The sequence below is a fragment of the Trichosurus vulpecula genome, chromosome 1 (genome assembly GCF_011100635.1).
Source record: "Trichosurus vulpecula isolate mTriVul1 chromosome 1, mTriVul1.pri, whole genome shotgun sequence".
Classification (NCBI taxonomy): domain Eukaryota; kingdom Metazoa; phylum Chordata; class Mammalia; order Diprotodontia; family Phalangeridae; genus Trichosurus; species Trichosurus vulpecula.
Genome location: NC_050573.1, coordinates 309,638,884 through 309,660,539, shown reverse-complemented (window position 1 = coordinate 309,660,539; position 21,656 = coordinate 309,638,884). Strand labels below are relative to the sequence as shown.

Sequence of the window (21,656 nt, the reverse complement as noted above, 5' to 3'; positions counted from 1 at the left end):
GTTCTTGCGAGAATCAAGAGAGACAATATTTATAAAACACTTAGCACAGGCACAAGGTAGGTATTATATAAGTGTTACTATTATTCTTTTACAGCTGTTTTTATTAAATAACCAGTTTATAAAGTCAGACCAGTACAGTCACTTATTGGGGGAATATGGAATTAGTGCCTATATCACTGACAGTTCCCCTCAGTCACATCTTGATATACGGTATGTGAAGAGAAGGGAAGGGCTGTGCACTAAACACAACACAAATCTCAACAGGGCTCAGTTCAACACCCTAGTTCCCTTCTGCCCTTTTCACTCCACAACTTTAAATGACATGTCTGTGGGCTGGGGTCCCCAGCCACGTGGGTAAGATAAAGGCTCTGTGGTTTCCATTTCTAACATTACAAATGCCCCTCCCGCACCCCCACTAACCTATTTAGGATAAAACTGACTTTAAGTAAAAAATAACCATGATAAAAAACAAGCTGGGGGGGACTTCCGGGGGTGGAGCCAAGATGGCGGCTGGAAAGCAGGGACTTGCGTGAGCTCCCCACCACGTCCCTCCAGAACCTATAAAAAATGGCTCTGAACAAATTCTACAACTGCAGAACCCACAAAATAGCAGAGGGAAGGAGGGATCCAGCCCAGGACAGCCTGGATGGTCGTTGGATAAGGTCTATCGTGCACAGAGTGCAGGGGAGCAGAGCTCAGCGTGGGAGGCAGCAGGACCAGCCAGACCAGGAGCCGGGCAGAACAGGTCCTAGCACCCTGAATCAGTGAGCTGTGACAGTTACCAGACTTCTCAACCCACAAACACCAAAGACAACAGAGAAGGTTAGTGGGAAAAGCTGTGGGGGACAGAGTTCGCATTTGGCCACCGCCCCAGGGGCAGCAGGGGAGGTGCAGCTACAGAACTACAGCTGCAGTTACTTCTGGCCCCAGGCCCACATGGTGGGGAAGGAATTAACTGTCGGCTCAGAGCAGGAGTGAAGAGCCTGCAGAAGATTTGCATCAGGTCCGGGTTGGTGGTTCTTGAGGAAGGAGGAGTGCTGGGGTGGCAGAGCTGGCTGTATAGAAATAGCTCTGAAATCAACGGTGCATCCCCTCAAGCTTGGAACAAAGTATTCTTTGCTCTACAAGCAGTCATACCCCGACAAAAAACTCAAGGGTCAAGTAAGTTGGCTGGGAACATGGCCAGGCAGCGAAAACGCACCCAGATTCAGTCTCAGACTTTGGAATCTTTCTTTAGTGACAAAGAAGACCAAAACATACGGCCTGAAGAAGTCAACAAAGTGCAAAAGCCTACAACAAAAGCCTCCAAGAAAAACATGAACTGGTCTCAGGCCATGGAAGAGCTCAAAAAGGAGTTGGAAAAGCAAGTTAGAGAAGTAGAGGAAAAATTGGGACAAGAAATGAGAATGATGCAAGAAAACCACGAAAAACAAGTCAATGACTTGCTAAAGTAGACCCAAAAAAATACAGAAAAAAATATTGAAGAAAAAACAAGCTGGGGTGAGGAGAAAGTGACACAGCCGGAGGAAAAATATGTGGATTCAACTCCATAAAAAAGCTATTGGAGAGGGAGAGAGGGCCTCATGGAACTTTAGTTCTACAAAAGACCAGAGGGATAAACTAAGGAAGGCTCTCCAGACACTCATTTCAAGAATTCTGGGCATAATGTTATCAATGCTGTCCAGTGTTGCTGTGTCTCCTGCCCTGGAGGGCAGGATTCTCCTAGTGAAGCCATGTTGGCTACGACTATCCCCAAATTCAGTCAGAGGGTGCTCTCTAGTGTGTTGTAGTTATCCTTAAGATTCTTCAGCTCTAGGAAGTGCTTGGTTCTTTTACTCTTCTGCCTGGAGGGCAGATGGGTAACCTGGATAGTTGTTGGGGAGGAAACTTCAGGAGACTGTGTTAGATCCTTAGCTGCCGACTGGTGCTGCCGCTGGGAGCTCCCACCATGGGCTTTGACAGCGGCAGCCAGTTCACTCAGTGCTTCCTGATAATGTATATGTTCAGCGTGGCCAAACACGCCAGTTCCATATCGAGCTGTCTCATAGCCATCTAGCAGGGCATCAATGGGAGCTTTGCGGACACCCTTGAAGGGGTCACTCATGTTTCGAAGCTCCGGCAGAAAGGAGCAGAAGTTATTGCCCATCAGGGAATGAGGATGCCGGTCTTCTGAATGGAATGGGATCTCCGAGGCATGAATGGCATCCAATGCTTTCATCCTCTACAGGTAGTTGTAGCAATGTTGATTTCCTGGTGTCTCCAGCTGCAAAAGTCTGGCATCATCCTCTTCAAGAAGCTGGGGTTCATACTTTACAGCCTGGACCTTGGATAATCGGATGTCAGTCTCTTCCTTCAGGTCCTTGGGAGCGCTGTGCCCCACAGGGACGTGAGGGCCTCTTTGAGATTTCATAGCACAATGCATGATCCGCCTCTTCACAAAAATGAACAGCACAAATACCAAGCTCCCACAGGCTATCACTAGCACGACATTCACCCCAGACCACCAGTTACTGCCGGACACCATGGCCTCCTTCCAGCTTCATTAGCTCGGGCTCTGTAGTAGCAATGGCCCTAGGGCTCCTTGGTGCTGTTTGGCCATTTCCTTATGGGGGAAGCCAAAGTCGGGCCCTGTTGGAAAACATGGCAGCCAGGGGGAGCGTGGGGGGACCTATTATTATTCTTAAAAAAACAATCAAACAAAATTTGGTAACTAGTGGAGTGTTTATCACATCAACTTATTTATGTATGTAACACTTGTTTCAAGTGTAGAGACACCTTTATCATAGCTTTAAGAGCCAAATGGAATGTTACAGGAAAAGACAGTTTGTGCTAGAGGTTGGGTGGTAGGGGAGGGAGAACAGTTATAATTGTCATTTATGAAGTAGGTTTCCCTATGGAGTAGTCACAGTGCAGGTTTTTGATTTATGAAGTTCTATGAGCTAAACATGGAGAAAAGTGAAAAAGAAGGTAAGGAAAATTTTCTTTATTGTAAGAATAATCAACTGCTATTTTACGTAGAAACATTATAAAGAAAATTTTATGAGAAGTCTTGAGATTATTAAGTAGAATAGCTTGAGAGAAGCTGAAGAGATTGCTTCTTTTGAAGGCTGAAAAGAAGACAGCAAAAAACAAAATAATATGACATTTCCTGAAAGACTGAATTTAACTCTTATCTTGAGGAAAAACATGAAGAGCATTCTATAGAAAATTTAATCCATTTCTTAAGTGAATTTAAAAGTGAAATTGTGTTTCCAGAAGTGAAGAGAAGTCATCTGCTATTTGAGGTACATCAGGATATGATTTTTCTAATGGACAAAATATTATAATTATTTATGCCCTTATAAAGTTCAATTGTTAATAAATTGGATATTTAGTAATCATTTAATCATAGGCAATTAGGGAATTTAATATAGAGATGAGAAATGGTATCTCCAGTTTATTATAAATAATATTTAATGAGCTAGGGCAAAAGTTTTAGACAACTGATTAATAAGAGATTAAAACTGCATGGATTAAAAAAGTATTCAAACATAACTCTGGGTTACTCCAGAGCTTGAAGACAAAATATGGGAACAAGTAAATTAGCAGGCTGAGGAGTAACCTGAAAGTGAGGTTGGCAGACCCCCTTAAACCTTGCTATATCTGAAAGTTCAGGAAAATGTTTCAGTTTGAGTCATGTAGCCAAAATTCACCTAGACAGACATACTTAAATCATGGGCAAAGTGGTCAGGAGAAAAGAACATCCTCTGAAAATATATCAATATATAATAGATCAATATATAATGAGATGTCAATATCACACATGTCCAATACCTATCCTTACTATCACTTATGCCCACATGAGAATGGCTGCATGATCTTTAAATGTTTATTTGCGCTATAAGCAACCTTCATAAGAAGGCTTCATTTTGGTCAAGTCTCTTACCTGATAAACGGTGCTCTAGAAGTTCCATTTCCATCTAATTCATAGAGGGAATCTGCTCGAAGGCCATCAGCAACAAATAACACTAATCGTCTTGCTGGAGGCGGCAGAGGAGTAAATTGAGGAGTCATACCATGTACCAGGGGAGAAGTAAAGTAAATATCGAAGATGGAGACAAAGAACACAAAATGAACAAGCAATCCCAAAATAAAAAATAGCAGCAGATTCATGGTTATCTGAAAGGGAGAAAAAAAATGTGTATCAGTCTTAAAAACAATTATATGAACATTATACTTAGGTTCAATTCAGCAAATATTTTCTAGCTGGTTATTATTGGGCAAGATTCTGTGCTACATTCTGGGGTCACAAAGACTGAAATGAAATTGTCCTTCCCCTCAAGGAGTTTACACATCAACTGAGACAAGACATGGAAAATGATGAAATGCTGACAAAACTTATCCTTTAAAATGATACAGACCTTAATGTAACATCAGTTCCAATAGCTTCTCTTACAATTATTGTTACCGTAGCTTTAAAAGCAGGATGGAAGACTGAAGAGCTGGCAATTGGGCTGGAAGTTTTTGAGAGACAAAAGAAAGGAGAATTAGAAGGTTTGAGTAGAAAAGAAAGAGGGAAAAACTTTATTGGGAGAACTATTTAAATTTTATATTGCGAAGTAATATTATAAAGAGAATTTTATAAGGAGAGAATCTGGAGAGGCTATTAAGAGTGATGTCATGAAAGAACCTGGAAAAGAGAGAGAAAGAAGATATAGAGAACTTCTTTCCTGAAGGAACTGTTTTAACCATTATATTGCACAGAGTATGAAGAGAATTCTTGAGAAAACACTTTAATTGGTATTCTAAGTAAAATGAATGATGGGATTATATTTTCAAAAGTCATTTTCAGTGATGGTTGGAGTGACTTTGTGATCTTTCTTGCAGATAAATTGTAGCAAATAATTATTAATGTCTTGGTTATTGCTGATTACATTGTTAATAAATTATTTAGCCAATAACTTTAATATTTATTTAATCATAGAAGATAAGAATAACGCTTATGGGAAAGATGCTTACTTGATTAAGGAAAAAGATGTTACATTTTAGTAATTAATGAGGGTATATCTAAACATACCCTGGACTAACCTAGAATTTGGAATGATGAGAATGAAGTGTAACCCACAAGTGAATGTGGTCAACCCCACATAATCATGTTTCATTATAATTTTACTTTCATTCAAAACTGAAACAATTAATTTTTATTGTATCAGATATTGTACTCAACATGTCCCAAAGTGGACTCATCTTTTGCCCAAAACCCACTCCCCTTCCAAACTTCCTGTTACTGTTCAGGGCACCAAAGACCTCCCAACCACCCAGGCTCAAAACCTAGGTGTTATCCTCGACTCCTCACTTTCTCTCATCCCTCACATCTAATCTGCTGCCAAGGTGTGTCTAGTTTACCTTTAAAGATCTCTCTCATACCTCTCTCTCCCCTTCTCTCCTCTGACACTGCAACACCCTGCTGGTGGGCCTGTCTGCCTCAAGTCTCTCCCCACTTCAATCCATCCTCCACTCAGCTGTCAAAGTGATTTCCCTAAAGCATAGGTCTAAGCATGTTACCCCTCTACTCAATAAAGTCTGCTTATCACCAAGATCATATGCAAAAACCTCTGGCATTTAATGCCCTTCATAACCTAGTACTCTCCCCACCTTTACAGTCTTGTTACAACTTCCTTATTTCCCATGGTCATTTCGTCTACATTCCAATGACAATGATCTTCTTCCTGTTTTTCAAACAAGACACTCCATCTTCCTGTTCTGGGCATTCTCACTGGCTTTCTGCTATAATCTGCAATGCTCTCCTGACTCATCTATCCATGGCTTCTCTGGCTTCCTTCAAGTCCCAGAGAATATCCCTCCTTCTATAAGAAGCCTTACCTAATTCCTCTTAATTCAAGTGCCTTCCCTGTACTGATCATGTCCAATTTATCTAGTATAGCTTTTTTTTTACATGGTTGTCTGCATGTTGTCTTCCTCATTAGCCTATGAGTTGCTTGAGAGTAGGGATTGCCTTTTACCTCTTTTTTGTATCCCTAGCACTTAGCAGTGTCTGCTGTATTGTTGGCATATAATATGTGTTTATTTACTGATATATTTTACCTTTTTTTCCTAGAGTTGGAACATTTATTTTAAATTAAACTTTAGTTGAATTCTTGAGGTAAATATTTTAAAATGATGTTTTAATGGTTACTACTACTAGTACTAATGTAACCAAATAGTGTAAAGCTATTTTAATATTTTAAGACCATGTTTATTCTGAATCTGACAAAATTAACAAGCAACTTATTTAGTGAGAATGAGACAATGGTCTCTCTATCCAATGTTAAGTGTATTAAACAGTTACATACGTACACACTTATTATTGCTTAGCCAATTAGGTGATAGAATGGAGTGCTGAACTGAGAGTTAGGAAGACCCGAGTTCAGAGACACTTCCTAGCTGTGTGACCCTGAACAAGTAACTTAATCCTTCACAGTCTCAGTTTCCTCATCTGTAAAATAGGGATGATAATATTAGCGCCACCTTACTGGGTTATCATAAGGACAAAATGAGATAACACACTTAAAGAGTTTGTGCCAATCTTAAAGCATTATGTAACTTCTGGCTGCCATTATTATTATTATATAAATTCAGATACACATATTAACTAGAAACAACAATGTATGTGATTGCTCACCTAAGATATCTGAAGACTACTTTTGTTTTCCTCTTTTTGCTCAAAGAAAAAATTCAGCACTAGGTGACGACTGTTTCAGTTGACCCCATTTTCCAATCTGAAATTCAAGAGTTTGTTTTGAAACCTACCGTTTTGCTTCTAAATGCCCACGTAATTTTGGTAAAGCAATGGGACTATTTACATGAATCTGGTAATGAACCCCCTGAGTATGTGCTGGAATCCTTAGCCAAATGGGACAACACTACTCTCACATTTTCACTCCCTCTTCTTTCGGGTTTGGTATCTGAACTAGTTTTATAGAGGTTTATCCACCACCAGAGATCTAGCTACAACTAGCTATGACTTACTAATATTATGACTTATTAATACTACTCCAAAACTATCTATAGCTTAAAAAATAATACAAACAGGTGCTGATTATTTTGCATGTACTACACTTGGAAGGAATGGAAATTGATTAGGGGCCATACACTGTCGGGTGCTTTCAATAGCCCAATGAGGAGTCAGCTCCTAAGTTAATCAATTTAGAACAACTTGAACTCATATTACTTAATAAAGACATCAAAGTTGATATATGTGCTTGCCCATCATCATTTAATTTTTCGTTATGATATTTTTCTTCATTGAATCTTTTGGGCTGCTCTGGATAATATTAAGCCAGTTTGGTCACAATCCACAATCTAAGAAGTGCTGAAGGGGCTGAGAGTGGAAAAGTTTAAGTAGTCCTGCCTTATAAGATTTTAAAAGGCGTTAAGGCTAAAAATACCCTACATGGTCATGCGATAGAAAAGAAACAAACTTTTTTTAGAAAAAATACAGAAAAGTACCTATACATAAACAAAAGTATATATAAGTGCATAGAGAAAATAAACTAGAGTCAATAAATTTAAATTGGTTATGAAGGCCATGAATATTAGCACTGAATCAAGTTCCCAGCAAAGAATTAAGACAGATACAAAATAAATCAGGCTTCAAGCAAATAAAACTTTCAAGGAAAAATAAAAAGAAAACACAAGTTAACATTACCCATAGCACTGATAGCACATTTCTTGCAATGTATAGTCAATGACAGATAAGGACTGATCACAAAACTGTTTGTGGACTAAGGGTTTTTTTGCTATTGCCATTATTTTTTTATCTCTGTAAATCAATACCTGGGAGCTCTGGCAGGTTTATAAATTACATTTATCAAATATTATTGTCAGGGAGACCATATTAGAAAGGAAATTTACAGCATAGTCCAATCACTTAGCTGAGTCACATGAAGAAATTAGCTTTTTACCTCTATCTGCAAAACAGAAAAATGTTGCCAATAAGGGAACATTTGTTTTTAGAATCCTAAAACTCCACCAAATAAGCATAAGACTGAATTCATTCATTCATTTGATAAATATCAACAAGTACCTACCTTGTGCAAACTTTGTATTATGCACAATGAGAAATACAAAGAAGATATGGTGTAAGGGCAAGCAAAATTGGACTTTTTACTGTTCTTTCCTTTGGAGTGTTTCTCTGTACCAAGGCAATCAAGTGCCTTTGATTGAGTCTTGCCTTTGTTTGTAGGGAGGTCCACACCCTTTTGCTATGTAGGTCAGGAAAGGTGTGAAACCTTTAAGAGGTGTGAAGCCCTTGAGAGGTGTGAAGTTCTGGGGCCCTGATATATATATATATATATATGTATGTATGTATGTATGTATACACCCAGAGGATAGCCATTGAACTCAGAATCCAGAATTGAGAGAAGAGGACTCTCAGAACTACTGCAGGAGGAGAGGTTTTGTTTGGGGGCTCACTCATTGGAAGAGTATTGGTGTGGAGACTCTGGGTGGATGTTAAGGAGTGCCCCCCCCACCTGCCCCGCACCACCCCACCCCGGCTTTGAAAACCCAGATGTTGGTACTTCTCTCTCTCTGGTAATTATGTATGGATAGCTTTGGTCAGACAGCTAGAAGCCTATCTGTTGATTTGTGTTATTTGTTCTGTTTATATTTTCTCTGTTTGTAATTTCTGTTTTGTGTTTTCTCTGAAGTTCAGGCTGCTGGCTTTTCCCCCTGAACTAAGTGAATGCTATACGGCTGTTTAATTTTAGTGAGATTGTGAATCCCTCAAAGTTGCTTTCCTTAGAAAAGCAGATCAAAGAGCCTGTGCTAGTAGCCCTCCTGTGTGCTGGTGTCATTGGCTATAGTAGCGGCAAGTAGCATTGTTATTACATATGGTCCCTAGCCTCAAGGAGTTTACAGTCTAGTTGAAAAAACAAAATTCATATGCATGGAAAATGAAATAATAATGCAAAGCAGTACTGCAATAGTCAAATCAAAAACAACACATGGATGCAAAGAATAGAACAATGGTATCCCTAAGGATTAAGAATAATAGGAAGACCTCCCTTGAGTTCTCCACTAGAAAGAATTCACAGGAAAATTTGTACCACACAGGATGAGAGAATGTGGATGGGTTTGCCATCTACATTGGTGAAGGGAATAACCATGCCAATTAAATCATACCAAAGGTAGCAGAGTACCAGGCAACACATGCCATGTATAGCAGTCTGTATAAGAACTGTCATTTGTTTTTGGTGTTATCTCCCAAATAAATAGGGATTTAAAAAATACATAACTTGGCTTGCTTCACTAGAATAGAAAGTCAACAGGTATTTATTAAGAAACTACTATGTGCCAGGCACTGCAAAGCACCGAGGATACAAAGAAAGGCAAAAACAGTCCCTGCCCTTAAGGAACTCAACAGTTAAAGGGAAGAGAAATACGAATGTATATAGTACCTACTCTGTGCCAAGCACTGTACTGAGTGCTTTACAAATAGCATTTCATTTGATGAGGAAGAGACAACACACAATCATGTACAAACAAGATAGATATTGGATAAATTGGAGGGAACCTCAGAGGGATAGTAGTACCAATAAGGAGGACTGGGGACGGCTGCTTTTAGAAGGTGGGATTTGAACTGAGATTTGAAAGAAGCCAGTGACAACAGGGGGCAGACATGAGGAGGGAGAGCATTTCAGTCTTAGAGGACAACCAGTGAAAATACACAAAGTGAGAAGATGCAGCATCTTGTGGAAAGAACAGCAAGGAGGTCAGTGCCATCAGATGGCAGAGTACTTGGAGGGGAGTGACATGTTAGAAAACTGAAAAGGTAGGAAGGGGCCAAGTTATGAGGCTCCGAACATCAAACTGAGGATTTTATATCTGATCCTGGAGGTAAGACCTGTGCTTTAGGGAGACTGATTTGATAGCTGGATGAAGGATGGATTGTAGTGAGGAGATACCTGTGGCTGGGAGACCAACTATAAGGTCATTGCAATAGTCCAGTCCTGAGATGAAGAAGGCCTGCACCAGGGGGTTGGAACTGTCAGAATAGAGAAGGGGGCAAATATGAGCAAAGTGGAAAGCAAAATCAACAACAACAAAATAAAATTGACAAATATAGACAAATATTCCTTGCCTAGAACAGAAAAAAATAAAGGATAATACAACCATAAACACATCTGTGTGACACTGAGCAAGACATTTAATCTCTTCAGGCCTCAGCTTCTTTATCTGCAAAAAGAGGCAGCTTTACTAAGTGACTTCTCAGTTCTCTTCCAGCTCTAAATCTATTCCCTTATTATTTAATTCTTACTGAGCTGGAAGCTGACCAGCAAAAAAGCAATGGATGGAAAAATATCCTACAAAAAAAAAAGAAATGATAAAAGTTCACCATAATGAAATTATCATTAATAGGGTCCACAAATACTGTTAGAGTTTACAAAGTTCTTAGTAAAGTCAGCAGTAAGAGTACTGTCTGATTATATAAATGAGAAAACTGAGTCTCAGAGAAGAGTGAGAGTAAGAGAGAAAGAGAGAAAGAGAGAGAGAGAGAGAGAGAATGAACATGAGACTTATCAGAAGCAAGAGCCCACTGGAATCAAACAAATCCCCCAAGATATAAAAAAAAAAATAAACAATATTATACTACTGCCACCTACCTACTAGGGAAACTCACCAAAATCCTCACTCCACCTCCTACAGCATTCATACAGAAGTAAGCTGAGTACCATCTAAAATGGAAGGCCTACATATCCCTAAGGACAGATTTTTCAATGTTGCTACTAGAAAATTAATGAAGCTGTATCCTAATATGTATGTACATTTTTCATTTGGCTCATAAAATAATCCAAAAGGAAAAAAAATAAGCCATTAGGCCTAAGTTAAATCGGAAAAGAAGCTGGTGGGAAAAGAGTTTCTCAAAGAAGATTCCTTACTCTGAAGACACCCTTCATTTCTTTACCCTATTTTACATCACACGCAAATCCCCTCCTAAACATGTAAGCTTTGAAATTTCATCGTACTTTTTTGAACTTTAAAAAATATATTGGAATCTTACTAAACTACTCTTTATCATAGTGTAGAATTCAGCAATAAGTTAAACCCCATTTAAAAAGACTTTGTTATTATTTTACCAAAGTAACTTCCATGTTAAATCACTAGTACCTATGAGGTAGTCACATAACAAGGATAGAATTATAGAGAAGTTCCTGAAATAGTAGAAACTGGGCATTAGCTATTATAAGTGATTTTAATGTGCCATCCTTGGAAAGAAAAAGCCATCTGAGAACAGAAGATAACTTTGTTGGTTTTTTTTTTTTCCAGTAGTGGTAATGGATTTGTACTAACCCACTCAAACTGTTGTAAATTAGCAATTACTATTTTCTGTTTTATGATGTGGATGAAATATAATATTCACAAAAGGTCCTTTCTCACCAGAGAGCTCTACTATTGCTAAAGCTAGTTGACAGACGTGGTTTTTGCATTCAGAGAACAACTTTTTCAGTAAACTGATGTGCCTAAAGCAAGACCTAAACCTACAAGCTAATATTTCTAAATAAAGTCTTCCAAAATGAATAGCAAAGATAAATGCCAAGCTATATCCCTAAAGCCATTACATCTAACCCAATTTCACTGATATTTGAATCTCAAAGTGTTCCATATGGTCATGTTGTTTTCATTTAAGAACCAAAAAGAGAGCTTAAAAAAAAACCTTCAAAAAATGAATACTGTGATATTTTGCTGTTAAACTAAAAACAACAAGGAACTTATAATGAATGACAAAAAAAATACATGGGGGAAGGGTATGGAGAGAGGGGAGTGAAATCATTCATTTTACCAGGATATAGTACTATTATCATATACTTTCAAAGTTTAGGGGATAATATTAACAAAGAAATACTGAAATATCAGTGGCCTTTGCTAATAACACACATAGCAATAAGTGGGACTTGAGTTGCTGTACAAAATTAAAAGGACCTCCTGGTAAGTCATTTCCAATAGCCTTAGTAAGGAATTTATATAGAATAAAATAAAATAAATTACTTGTCGTTCTACTATATGACAGGTACATTTTTCAGCAATGTACTGCTATATATAACTTAATTTAACCTGACAAAATGCAGCTTTTGTGCCTTCTGTTCCATCATAAAATTCCTCATTTTTTTTTTTTTGCCAAAGATAGCCTACTCTTGGATATTTCACTACCCAATAGGTAATTAAGCTTTTTCACTGCTGATAAGATGCACTTTCGATTCACCACACTAACTTGCATAACTTTACCTCCCAATGTCCCTCATCTACTCTAATGGAACAAAAACCAGAATTTTTAAAAATGCATGATTTTTCCACCTCAATAGGCTACCATAGTCAGCTTCAGTTGTCCTGAATATCTGAAAGTTTGGTAGGTACCAAACCATATGCTTACCCATGCAGTTACCTGGAATATAATTAGTCACTGTTTCTGCTGAATAGAAAGCTAACTCTCCATATCCTAGGGTTTTCTAAAATAATGATGTCTCTTCACAGGATCAACCAGTAAGGTGACCACAGGGTTAAACTGGCTCTTGGTCAGCATGATATAAGACATGGGTAAATCCTGATTCAGGACTAATGAAGATATGAAAATTTGATAATGCGCCTAGCTTGAGGGAAGCTATGAGAGGTAGTGTGATCAATCCCTCACTCTTGTTTAGTAGATGTGGACATTTACCAGGAAATGCTGACTAATTATGTGAGTTGAAGTAGAGTGAAGAGAAGGAAAGAGGATAACAAGAAAGAATTTTGGCTGCCAAAGATAAAAGGACAAAGGTCTAAGAAGCCATTGATTAGACGCACTTTTGTGGTGCTAATTTTTGCCCAGGAACAAGGCATATACTGAAGGTAAATGACTAAAGCAAGACCTGGAGGGGTGACTGAGTGAAAGTGGAGAATGTTTAATTTATTTCTGTATTTGGATCCCAAATGTCTAGTCTAGTAGAGTGCCTGGTATATAGTAAGTGCTAAATAAATGCTTACTGAATGATGGAAGTTTGAAAAGGTGTAGGGAGAGAATATAAAAGGTGACTAGAATGTAGTTTAATCCCTATAGTCATATGCTGAGGGATACTTACACTATGCATGCACAGCAACTCCAATCTCCCTAACTTTTTTTTTAATAGGAGAGCCAAGTTGATTAATCCATCAATCAATACACATTTATTAAGGGCCTAATCTGTGCCAGGCACTATGCTGGGGACACAGAGACAAATCCCAAAGAGTTCTTGCTCATCTTCTAATGAAGGATGAAATATATACACAGAGAAGTAAATTAAAACTGTATACATACCATACATACCATTATCTAGTTACTTTGCAGATGAAGAAACTGAGGCCTTAAGAGATTAAATGACTTAATTAAGGTCAAACAGGCATCTCCATAGCTTTTAACCAGAGTTATATAAAGCACTCAGACAAATCCAGTTTTTCCCTAAGTATTCAGGAATGTCTGAGGGCCTAGACAGAAAGAGGTTCAGGAGCAACATTTAACATAGAAGTCTATTGTTCTGATGGACTAATTCATGGAACTAGCATATTTTCAAACATTAAAAACTTTTTTTGTTGATGTACAACATAAAAAGATTAAAATTTAAATTAGTTATTACAAATTTCCCTTCCATTTTTGTTTAATTGAACAACATTTAAGTGGCATCTTCTAAGTGCTAAATTAACAAAGATACAGAGATGAAATGTCGATTTCTGAATTTGGGAAGTTTACACCCTAGTAAGGGTAAATGAGACATGAACAAAAATATTATAAATATAAATTAGAAAATGAATAAATGTATAGGAAATGGCTACATCTCTGCAGGACCTGACACTTTTGGCTAACCCCTCCTCTTGGATAGTCTCTCTTTCTCTCTCCTAGGTTTTCAAAACACTGTGTGTTCTCTCTGTCTCTCTCTCCATTGCTGTCTCTCTCTTCCTCTCTCTCTTCCTTCTCCTCCTACTTGTCTGAATGATCCTTCTCAATCTCCTTTATTGGATCATCATCCATGCCCCACTCCCAGTGGTGGACATCCTTAAAGGCTGTTTCCTAGGTTTCTATTTATAGTCTGTTTCAGTAATCCCATCAATCAAAATTCAAAATTCTTTTCCATGCAGATGACTGCCTTATCTATATACTCATCCATAGTCCTTTACATCTAGCGAGTGCATCTCTGTGGTCATTCCAAAAGCTCACTTTACTAGTTATCAGAAGATCCATAAAATAAATGTAATTAGTGTGGCAAAAGCTTTATTCAGAGAACAGCCTTGAACATTCATAAGAGAGCCAGTTAACGAGAAAAATACATGTGAAGAGTATTGGAAATAATTCAGCTAGCACTGAAATTTTTGTAGAAATCAGGAAAGAAAAAAGCCCCAGAAACTAAGGTTTCTGGTAACCCCATATAAAAATGGAAAACCACCAAGTGTATGGGAGAGATGCAGTGTCAAGGAAGAAAAAGGAATAGGCTTTTACAGGGTAGAGGGAGAAAAGCTGGATATTCTCCAGTTTTCACAGAGAATGTTAGATTCTCCAACAACAAATGTTTATTTGACATTTCAAACTTGATACACCACAGACATCTAAAGCTCAACATGTCCAAAACAGAAATAATCATTGTTTTCTTCAAACCTTTTCTTCTTCCTAATCTCATAATTTATTGAGGGCACCATATTTATTCCATTTACCTAGGTTAGCAAACTTAGGATCATTCTTGTCTTTTCACTCTCACTTAGCCTCCATATCTAGTTGTCAAGTAATCCATTACATTAATACAACACATTTTATTTAGCAACTCCATTAGTATTTGCTATTTATGTTATTTCTTATTTTGAATATTAAAAAAATAACACTGCTAAGATCAGATCCAAGTTCTACTACTTACTGCCTGAGTGACCTTGAACAAAATCATTTAATCCCTCTGGCTGTGTACATATGAGTACAGCTTCTATCTTTTAATTATTTTCCTTTGTGTTAGAACTTGACACAATCTCTGTGGATTTTGATACCATATGAATTTTTTTAGCTTTCAAAGGAAAGAAAAAGAAACATACAACACATTACAATAGGTTCTCAATCTTGGGTTCAAACTCAAATTAAGATCATGAAGGGCTTTGAAGAATCCTCTGGAAAAGTTCGTCAGATTCATCTAAAGCCATTTGCTGGATGAAGAGAAGGCTCTGTTGACAGTCAGTGATCTCTCCTCTCCCATTCTTTCCTCTCCCCTCCTGTAAATGTAGGGAATCATGACAAAGCTCAGGATGTACTAGGTAGTATGATAGCTAAGAAGCACAGAGGAATGCTCAGGTAGCTCCCATTGTTCCCTGCACTAAGGCTACCAGATTAATCTTTTCAAGTTATGGCAGTAAAATGCATAAGGCACTGAGTGAGAACCAACTTTTTTTTAGTCCTTACTCTTCTTCACTCTCTATTGCCTCCAGGATCTGCTTGGCATTCAAAGCTCTTCATAACTTAGGCCCCTCCTACCTTTCCAGTCTTCTTATGCTTTACTCCCCAACACATAGTCTTTGATTTAGTAATGCTGGCCTCTCCTGACTGTTCCAGGAATAAGGCACTTCTATCTCTTAGCTCCAGGTACTTTCTCTGGCTGTCCTTCATTCCTGGAACACTCTTCCCTCCTCTGCTCTGACTACTGACCTCCCCGGTTTCCTTAAATTCCCAACTAAAGTCCCACCTTCTATAAGAAACCTTACCAATCCCTTTTAATTCTAGTGGTTTTCCTCTGTTAATTATCTTATTTATTTTGTATATAGCTTGTTTTGATATGTCTGTTTGCAAGTTATCTCCCTAAAGACTGTAAACTATTTGAGGATATGAACTATTTTTTTTTGTCTTTTTTTGTATCCTGAGTGCTTAGCACAATACCTGGCACATAATAGACACTTAATAAGTGTTTACTGATTGACTGACTCTTGGCCTTTGCAGGATTTGATATGGCTGCCCATTCCTTTCTAGATTTACTCTCTTCTTTTGGCTTCAAACACCCTGCACTCTTTAGGTTCTCTCCTCACCTTTATAGCTGTTCCTTCTCTGTTTCCATTGATTCCTAATCTCCTTGCTTACCTGTTACTGTAGGTGTTCCCCAAGGGTTTGGCCTAGATAGCTAATTATGTACATCCTCCAAGAGGCTATTCATGGTAGAAAGAATACCCATGCCAAAGAAATCACATAGGCACTAAGTAGGGCTCTGTAGTTATTATCAAACTCATCAAGACCAATAGAATCCTTTGATATTTAACAAACAAGGCTTGTTCTAGTCCCACCTCTTCATTTTAAAGATAAAGATTCTGATGCCCAGAAAGGTTAAATGACTTGCCTAAACTCACATAAGCCAGGAACAGAACCCACATGAGTCAGGATATTTCTAATTCACAATTCACAAGAGCAGGGAGGGACCAGAGAGGTCATTTAATCCAACCTGTTCTGGAATGACCATGCCTTCAACAATATCCCTAACGAATGGTTATCAAGCCTCCAATTTAAAACTTTAAAAAAAAAAAAGTCCAATATTTTATTGATGGCTTTTGTAATTTCCTTTTTTCTTTTTTTAAAAAATTCTATTTTACTTTCTTTTTAGGTCCACATTCTCTCCCTCCCACCTCCTTTTCCAGCCACTGAGAAAGCAAGAAACACAAAACCCATTACAAACTTGTGTACTGTTAATGAATTGGGAAGATCTTTTGTATTGTTAATGGAATGGGAAGATCTTTCCCATCCATTAGGCCTATGTGCTTAAGTCATATGGAAGCTGAGCCACATGAGAACGGATAGAGCAGGAATTTGGAGTAAGTTGGAGCTTGGGGAGAGAGAGGAGGCAGACAGAGATAGAGCAGCTAGTGTGGGTGAGAGAGGGAGTGATTTTGCTTAAGGGAGTTTGTGGAGAGACCTGATGGAAAGAAGGCTTGGGGACAGCGGTGCTCCCTCCACTGATAATGTGTATAGATTTCTTTGTTGCTGTGATGGATTTGGTTTTCTGGTATATGAATAGATATCTGTCTCCTCTTCAATGAGAGTCTGTTATATCTTGAGACTCAAACCTGGGAATATGCCAGCATACTCATAGCAGCTGCTGTGGCTATTGCATTAGTGATATAAGGTGTAAAATCAAACAAAATAAACTCCCACATTGGCCATGTCCAAAAACCCATGTTTCAATTGAGTCCATCATTTTTCTCTAGAAGTGGGCAGTATGTTTAAGTCTTTCAAAGTTGTTTGTCTCTACCATAGTGTTCTCCTGGTTCTGTGCAGTTCACTTTGTATCATTTTATACAAGTCTCCCCAGGTTTTTGTGAAATTATCACTCTAGTCATTTCTTACAGCACAATAGTATATCACATTCATGTACCATAACCTACTCAGCCATTCCCCAAGTGATGAGCACTTCCCTGAGTTCCCAAATCTTTGCCACCAACTTGAAGGGAATTATGGATTATGAAAAATGGAGCTGCAGAAAGAGTACAATCCAGGCATGCAAAAGAGCCAAATGAAGGTAGGAGATGGAGTGTCACATATGAAAAACAGCAGAAAAAAAAGAAATTTACATGATAATTTTGCTGTATGTTTGAAAGGAATAGCAAATTGTACATAGTAGATTTGCAGTTCCATGTACAATCATCATTTTTATTGTACTATATTACAGAAATGCTTGTTTTATTCCATAAATTAAAAAAAATTAAAGATTAGTTTGGCTGAACTACAGTGTGCATGAATGGTAGTAAAGTGCGATTAGGATGGAAAGATATGTTAAAACCAGGTTATAAAGGGTTTTAAGTGCAAAAGAAAGCAGTTTATATTTGGTTTTGTTGTTGTGGTTGTTCAGTCATATATCTTACCAAGGGACCCGGATGGCTCCTGAGGAGAGGGTGAGGCTGGTGACTCTGCACAGCCCTTCCTCACTTAAATCCAATTCACTTGCAAGTCAAGACATCTCCTTCATGATGTTATGATCCTCTCCTAGAACAAAGGACAAATAACAACCTATGAATAGCTGCTGTACTGGGGACCCAACTGGCCAGTTTGAGTTGGGCAATGCAACACCCACCCTTCCTCCTTCCCTCCCTCCTTCCCTGTAATGGCAATATGATTCTGGCCTTTGTTTGAATGAGGCAGATAAAGTGGGATGTTTTTTGTATTTCTCAGCACTGAGACAATTGGGAGCCATTGATTGATTTGTATCTGATGTGATATTGGGGGTGGGGAACTTCTCCATGCCCAGCCTGGGTGAGGTCCAGGCCCTTGAGGCCCTGAACAGGATATATAAGTGCAGAGGTTAGAGTTTTCTCTCAGAGCTCTAAGCTTAGCACTTAGCTTAGCAAGAGTGGCGTGTGACTCTGGGCCAGCCATTGTAATGAGCTCCCTGGCTGAAGACTCAGATGTTGATAACTAGAAATTGTATTTGGTCTGTAATTCAGGGTGCTGGCTTTTTCCCCTGAACTAGGTGGATGTTATTTGCATGCTGGATTAAAGTAAGATTGTTAACCCCTTAACGTTGATTTCCTTAAGTAAAGCAGATCAAAAGGACCTGGGCTTGCAGCGTTCTGTGAGCTGGCTGTTGTTGGCTTTACATCCTCACAGCAGCTGCTAGCCAGACTGTTGATACACTCCCTCCCTCCCTTCCTTCCTTCTTTCTCCACCTCCTCTCCTTCCTCTCCCTCTGTCCATATAGGAAATCACCTGTGGGTGCTCTGCCCAAAGAAATATAAATTTTGATCACTGAAACCCAGCAAGATATCTTGGGATTTACAGGCTAGATTTCTTTTATATGGACCATGCCTTAAACCCAAATCACTCCGGCTCTCCTTGATCGTCCGACAATGGGTCCCAGCCCAAGCTTCAGTTGGTCATTGTTTGATTCTGATGGCTCAGAGTGAGTATAAATAACAATTATTTCTCTTTTAGCCAGAAACCCTGAGGGTCTTCCCCTGTCTGATTATTTTTTTTTTTGATTAGGTAAAAGAGGCCATTCTTTGCCTCATTTTAACCTACCCTTAATCACTGAATGGGCCACGCCTGCACAACCTGCAGCCTGCTGGCCACTTATAACCCACAGGCCACTTGCAGCACACCAAAGGATTCCCTCTACATTTTTCATGGGCTGCTGGAAATCCCTGGGGGTGGGGGTGGGGGTGGTGCAGTGCTGAAAGTAGTCCACAGGCCACAGGTTGTGCAGGCCTAGAATGGCCACTGCCTCAGACAAACTGAGACCTGGGAAAGACCTTAGCTTAAAAAGGCCAAGGTCTCCCATTGCATCCAGAGCCATCTCCAGTCATCCTGATCTTATATCTAGCCACTGGATTCAGATGGCTCTGGAGGAGAGAGTGAGGCTGGTGACTTCGTACAGCTCTATCTCACTAAATCTAATTCACTTCCAAGTCATGACATCTCTTTCCTGATATCATGGTCCTTTTCGAGAACAAAAGCAAAACAACAACATTTCCAACTCTTCATGACCCCACTGGGTTTTCTTGGCAAAGATACTAGAGTAGTTCTTCTTCAGTGGACTAATGCAAATAGGGTTACTAATGTTCCAGGGTCACACTGCTAGTAAATGTCTTAGGCTGGATTTGAAGTCTGGTCCTCCTGACTCCAGGCCTGGCACTCTATCCACAATGCCACCTAGCTACACTTGGTAATGGAGGAAATAAGAACTTTGTTCAGTTAGATAGAGACATGGTCAGATTTGTACTTCAGGAAAAACAGACTGAAGGCTACATGAAGGAGAGGAGGAAGGGAAATAAATTAAAAGGTTACTGCAACAGTCCATGGGAAAAGTGACTAGGTCTTGAATTAGAGTCATGATTATGTAGGTTAAGAGAAATAGATGGATTAAAAAAAGACAAAAGACAAGATCTGGCAACTAAATGGATACATGGAATAATGGAGAGTAAGAGCTGAGGATGAGATTTATGGATGACATCCTAGGTTAGAATCTTGAATGAATGGAAGGACAGTTGTGCCCTTGATAATAAGGAAATGTAGAAGAAGGGCTGTAGTTGATGTTGCTTGTCCTTTGTTCTTGAAGAGGACCATGACATCAGGGAGGTGATGCCATGACATGCCAAGTGAATTGGATTTAAGTGAGGGAGGACAATGCAAAGTCACCAGCCTCACTTTCTCCTCTAGAACCATCTCTATCCAGTGGCAAGATATAGTCAGGATGACTGGAGATGGCCCTGGATGCAGTGGGAGACCTTAGCCTTTTAAAGCAAAGGTCTTTAACAAGTCTTAGTTTAACTGAGGTAAAGCCCATTTAGTGACTAAGGCTAGCAGAAGAAGAAAGGCAGGTTTTAGGGGAAAGATAGTAAGGTCAGTCCGGGACACGATGAGTTGGAAATGTCTATGGGACATCTAGTTTGAAATCAAATGGGTGGGACTAAAGTTCAGGAAAACCAGGCTCAAAATGAGAAGGGATGGGGAAAAGGAAAAGGAATGAAAAGGGAAAGGAGGACCAGGATAGAGCTTTAGTGTGTTGCGAATAACAATCTAGCAAAAGAGACAGAAAAAATGGTCAGACAAGAGAACAAAGAAAAGCAGTGTCACAAAAACTCAGAGAAGATAGAATATCCAGGGAGAAAGGATGGATGGTTAGCACTGTCAAACTCTGCTGAGAGGTCAAGAAGTTATGAGGACTGAGAAAAGGCCATCAAATTTGGGAATTAGATGACTGGTAATTTCAGGAAAGTGCAATTTCAATTAAGTGATGAGATTGGAAGACAAATTAGAAAGGGTTCACAAGGGAGTAAAAAGAGAGAAAGTAAAGGTAACAAAGGTAGACTTTCACAAGGAGTTTACTTGAGATAGTGAGATAGAAGACAGGATGGTAGCATGTAGTGAGAAGAATCGAGAGTTTGCAGGCAACAGGGAGGGGATCCATAAATAGGTAGAAATTAAAGATTAGGCAATGGAGGGAATGATGAAGAAGATATGGAAGAGGATGGGGACAAGGGCATAGGTACCCTTGGTACATGCCCTGGCATGGATTGGTCGTGACAAGGAGACTGGCCTCTATCAGAGACTGGAGGAGAGAACAGGGTATGATGTCAAGAGGTTGTGAAATGAAGAAGATGGAGTTCAAATAAAATGGTTTCTATTTCTCTATTTCCTTTGGCTATGTTAAAGTCATCTTGCATAAAAAAGAAACAGTTAAGTAAACCCAGACAACACAGACACTATGTCTAAAAGTATATACTACATTCACATCTGTAATTCACCACCTTTCTCCTAAGAAGAGACAAGAATGTTTCATATCATTTATTTTCTGGGGCCAGGACTAGTTGTTTAATCTGAATTCTAATGCATTTTGGTGCTGTTTTCATTTATATTATCGTACTCTTTGTATTATTCATTGTCTTGGCTCTGCTTTCTTCTCTCTTTACCAGGTCATACACAAAACTTTCTTATTTATTCAAATTCTTTATATTCATTACTTCTTATGGAACAATCTCATTCTACTACAATCCAATACCATACTTTGTATAGCCATTTCCCAAGTGATGGGCACCCACTTTTTTAAAACCAATTTTTTTGCTTCTACAAAAATGCTACTATGAATATCATGGTATATATGAGACCTTTCTTTCCGTCACTGACCCTTTTGGGGAACATATAAGCCCAGTAGCAGTAAAAA

General features: G+C 38.9%; 1 protein-coding gene and 1 pseudogene across 4 annotated transcripts in view; both read right to left on the bottom strand.

Moving 5' to 3' along the window:
* The window catches only part of PIGN (phosphatidylinositol glycan anchor biosynthesis class N), a 215,984-nt gene that overhangs the window by 177,557 nt on the left and 16,771 nt on the right, over positions 1-21,656 (bottom strand). The window contains exons 2-6 of one of the 4 annotated variants that reach the window (XM_036765383.1): positions 17,863-17,983; positions 9,948-10,027; positions 6,662-6,758; positions 4,401-4,493; positions 3,926-4,158 (exon numbers count right to left, since the gene is read on the bottom strand). In XM_036765383.1, the coding sequence (XP_036621278.1) occupies positions 3,926-4,152 (227 nt within the window). In that variant the 5' untranslated portion in view covers positions 4,153-4,158; positions 4,401-4,493; positions 6,662-6,758; positions 9,948-10,027; positions 17,863-17,983. The remainder of the gene's footprint in view (positions 1-3,925; positions 4,159-4,400; positions 4,494-6,661; positions 6,759-9,947; positions 10,028-17,862; positions 17,984-21,656) is intronic. The other 3 variants (XM_036765375.1, XM_036765395.1, XM_036765389.1) reach the window with 3 other exon arrangements.
* LOC118855323 lies at positions 1,763-2,524 on the bottom strand (annotated as a pseudogene).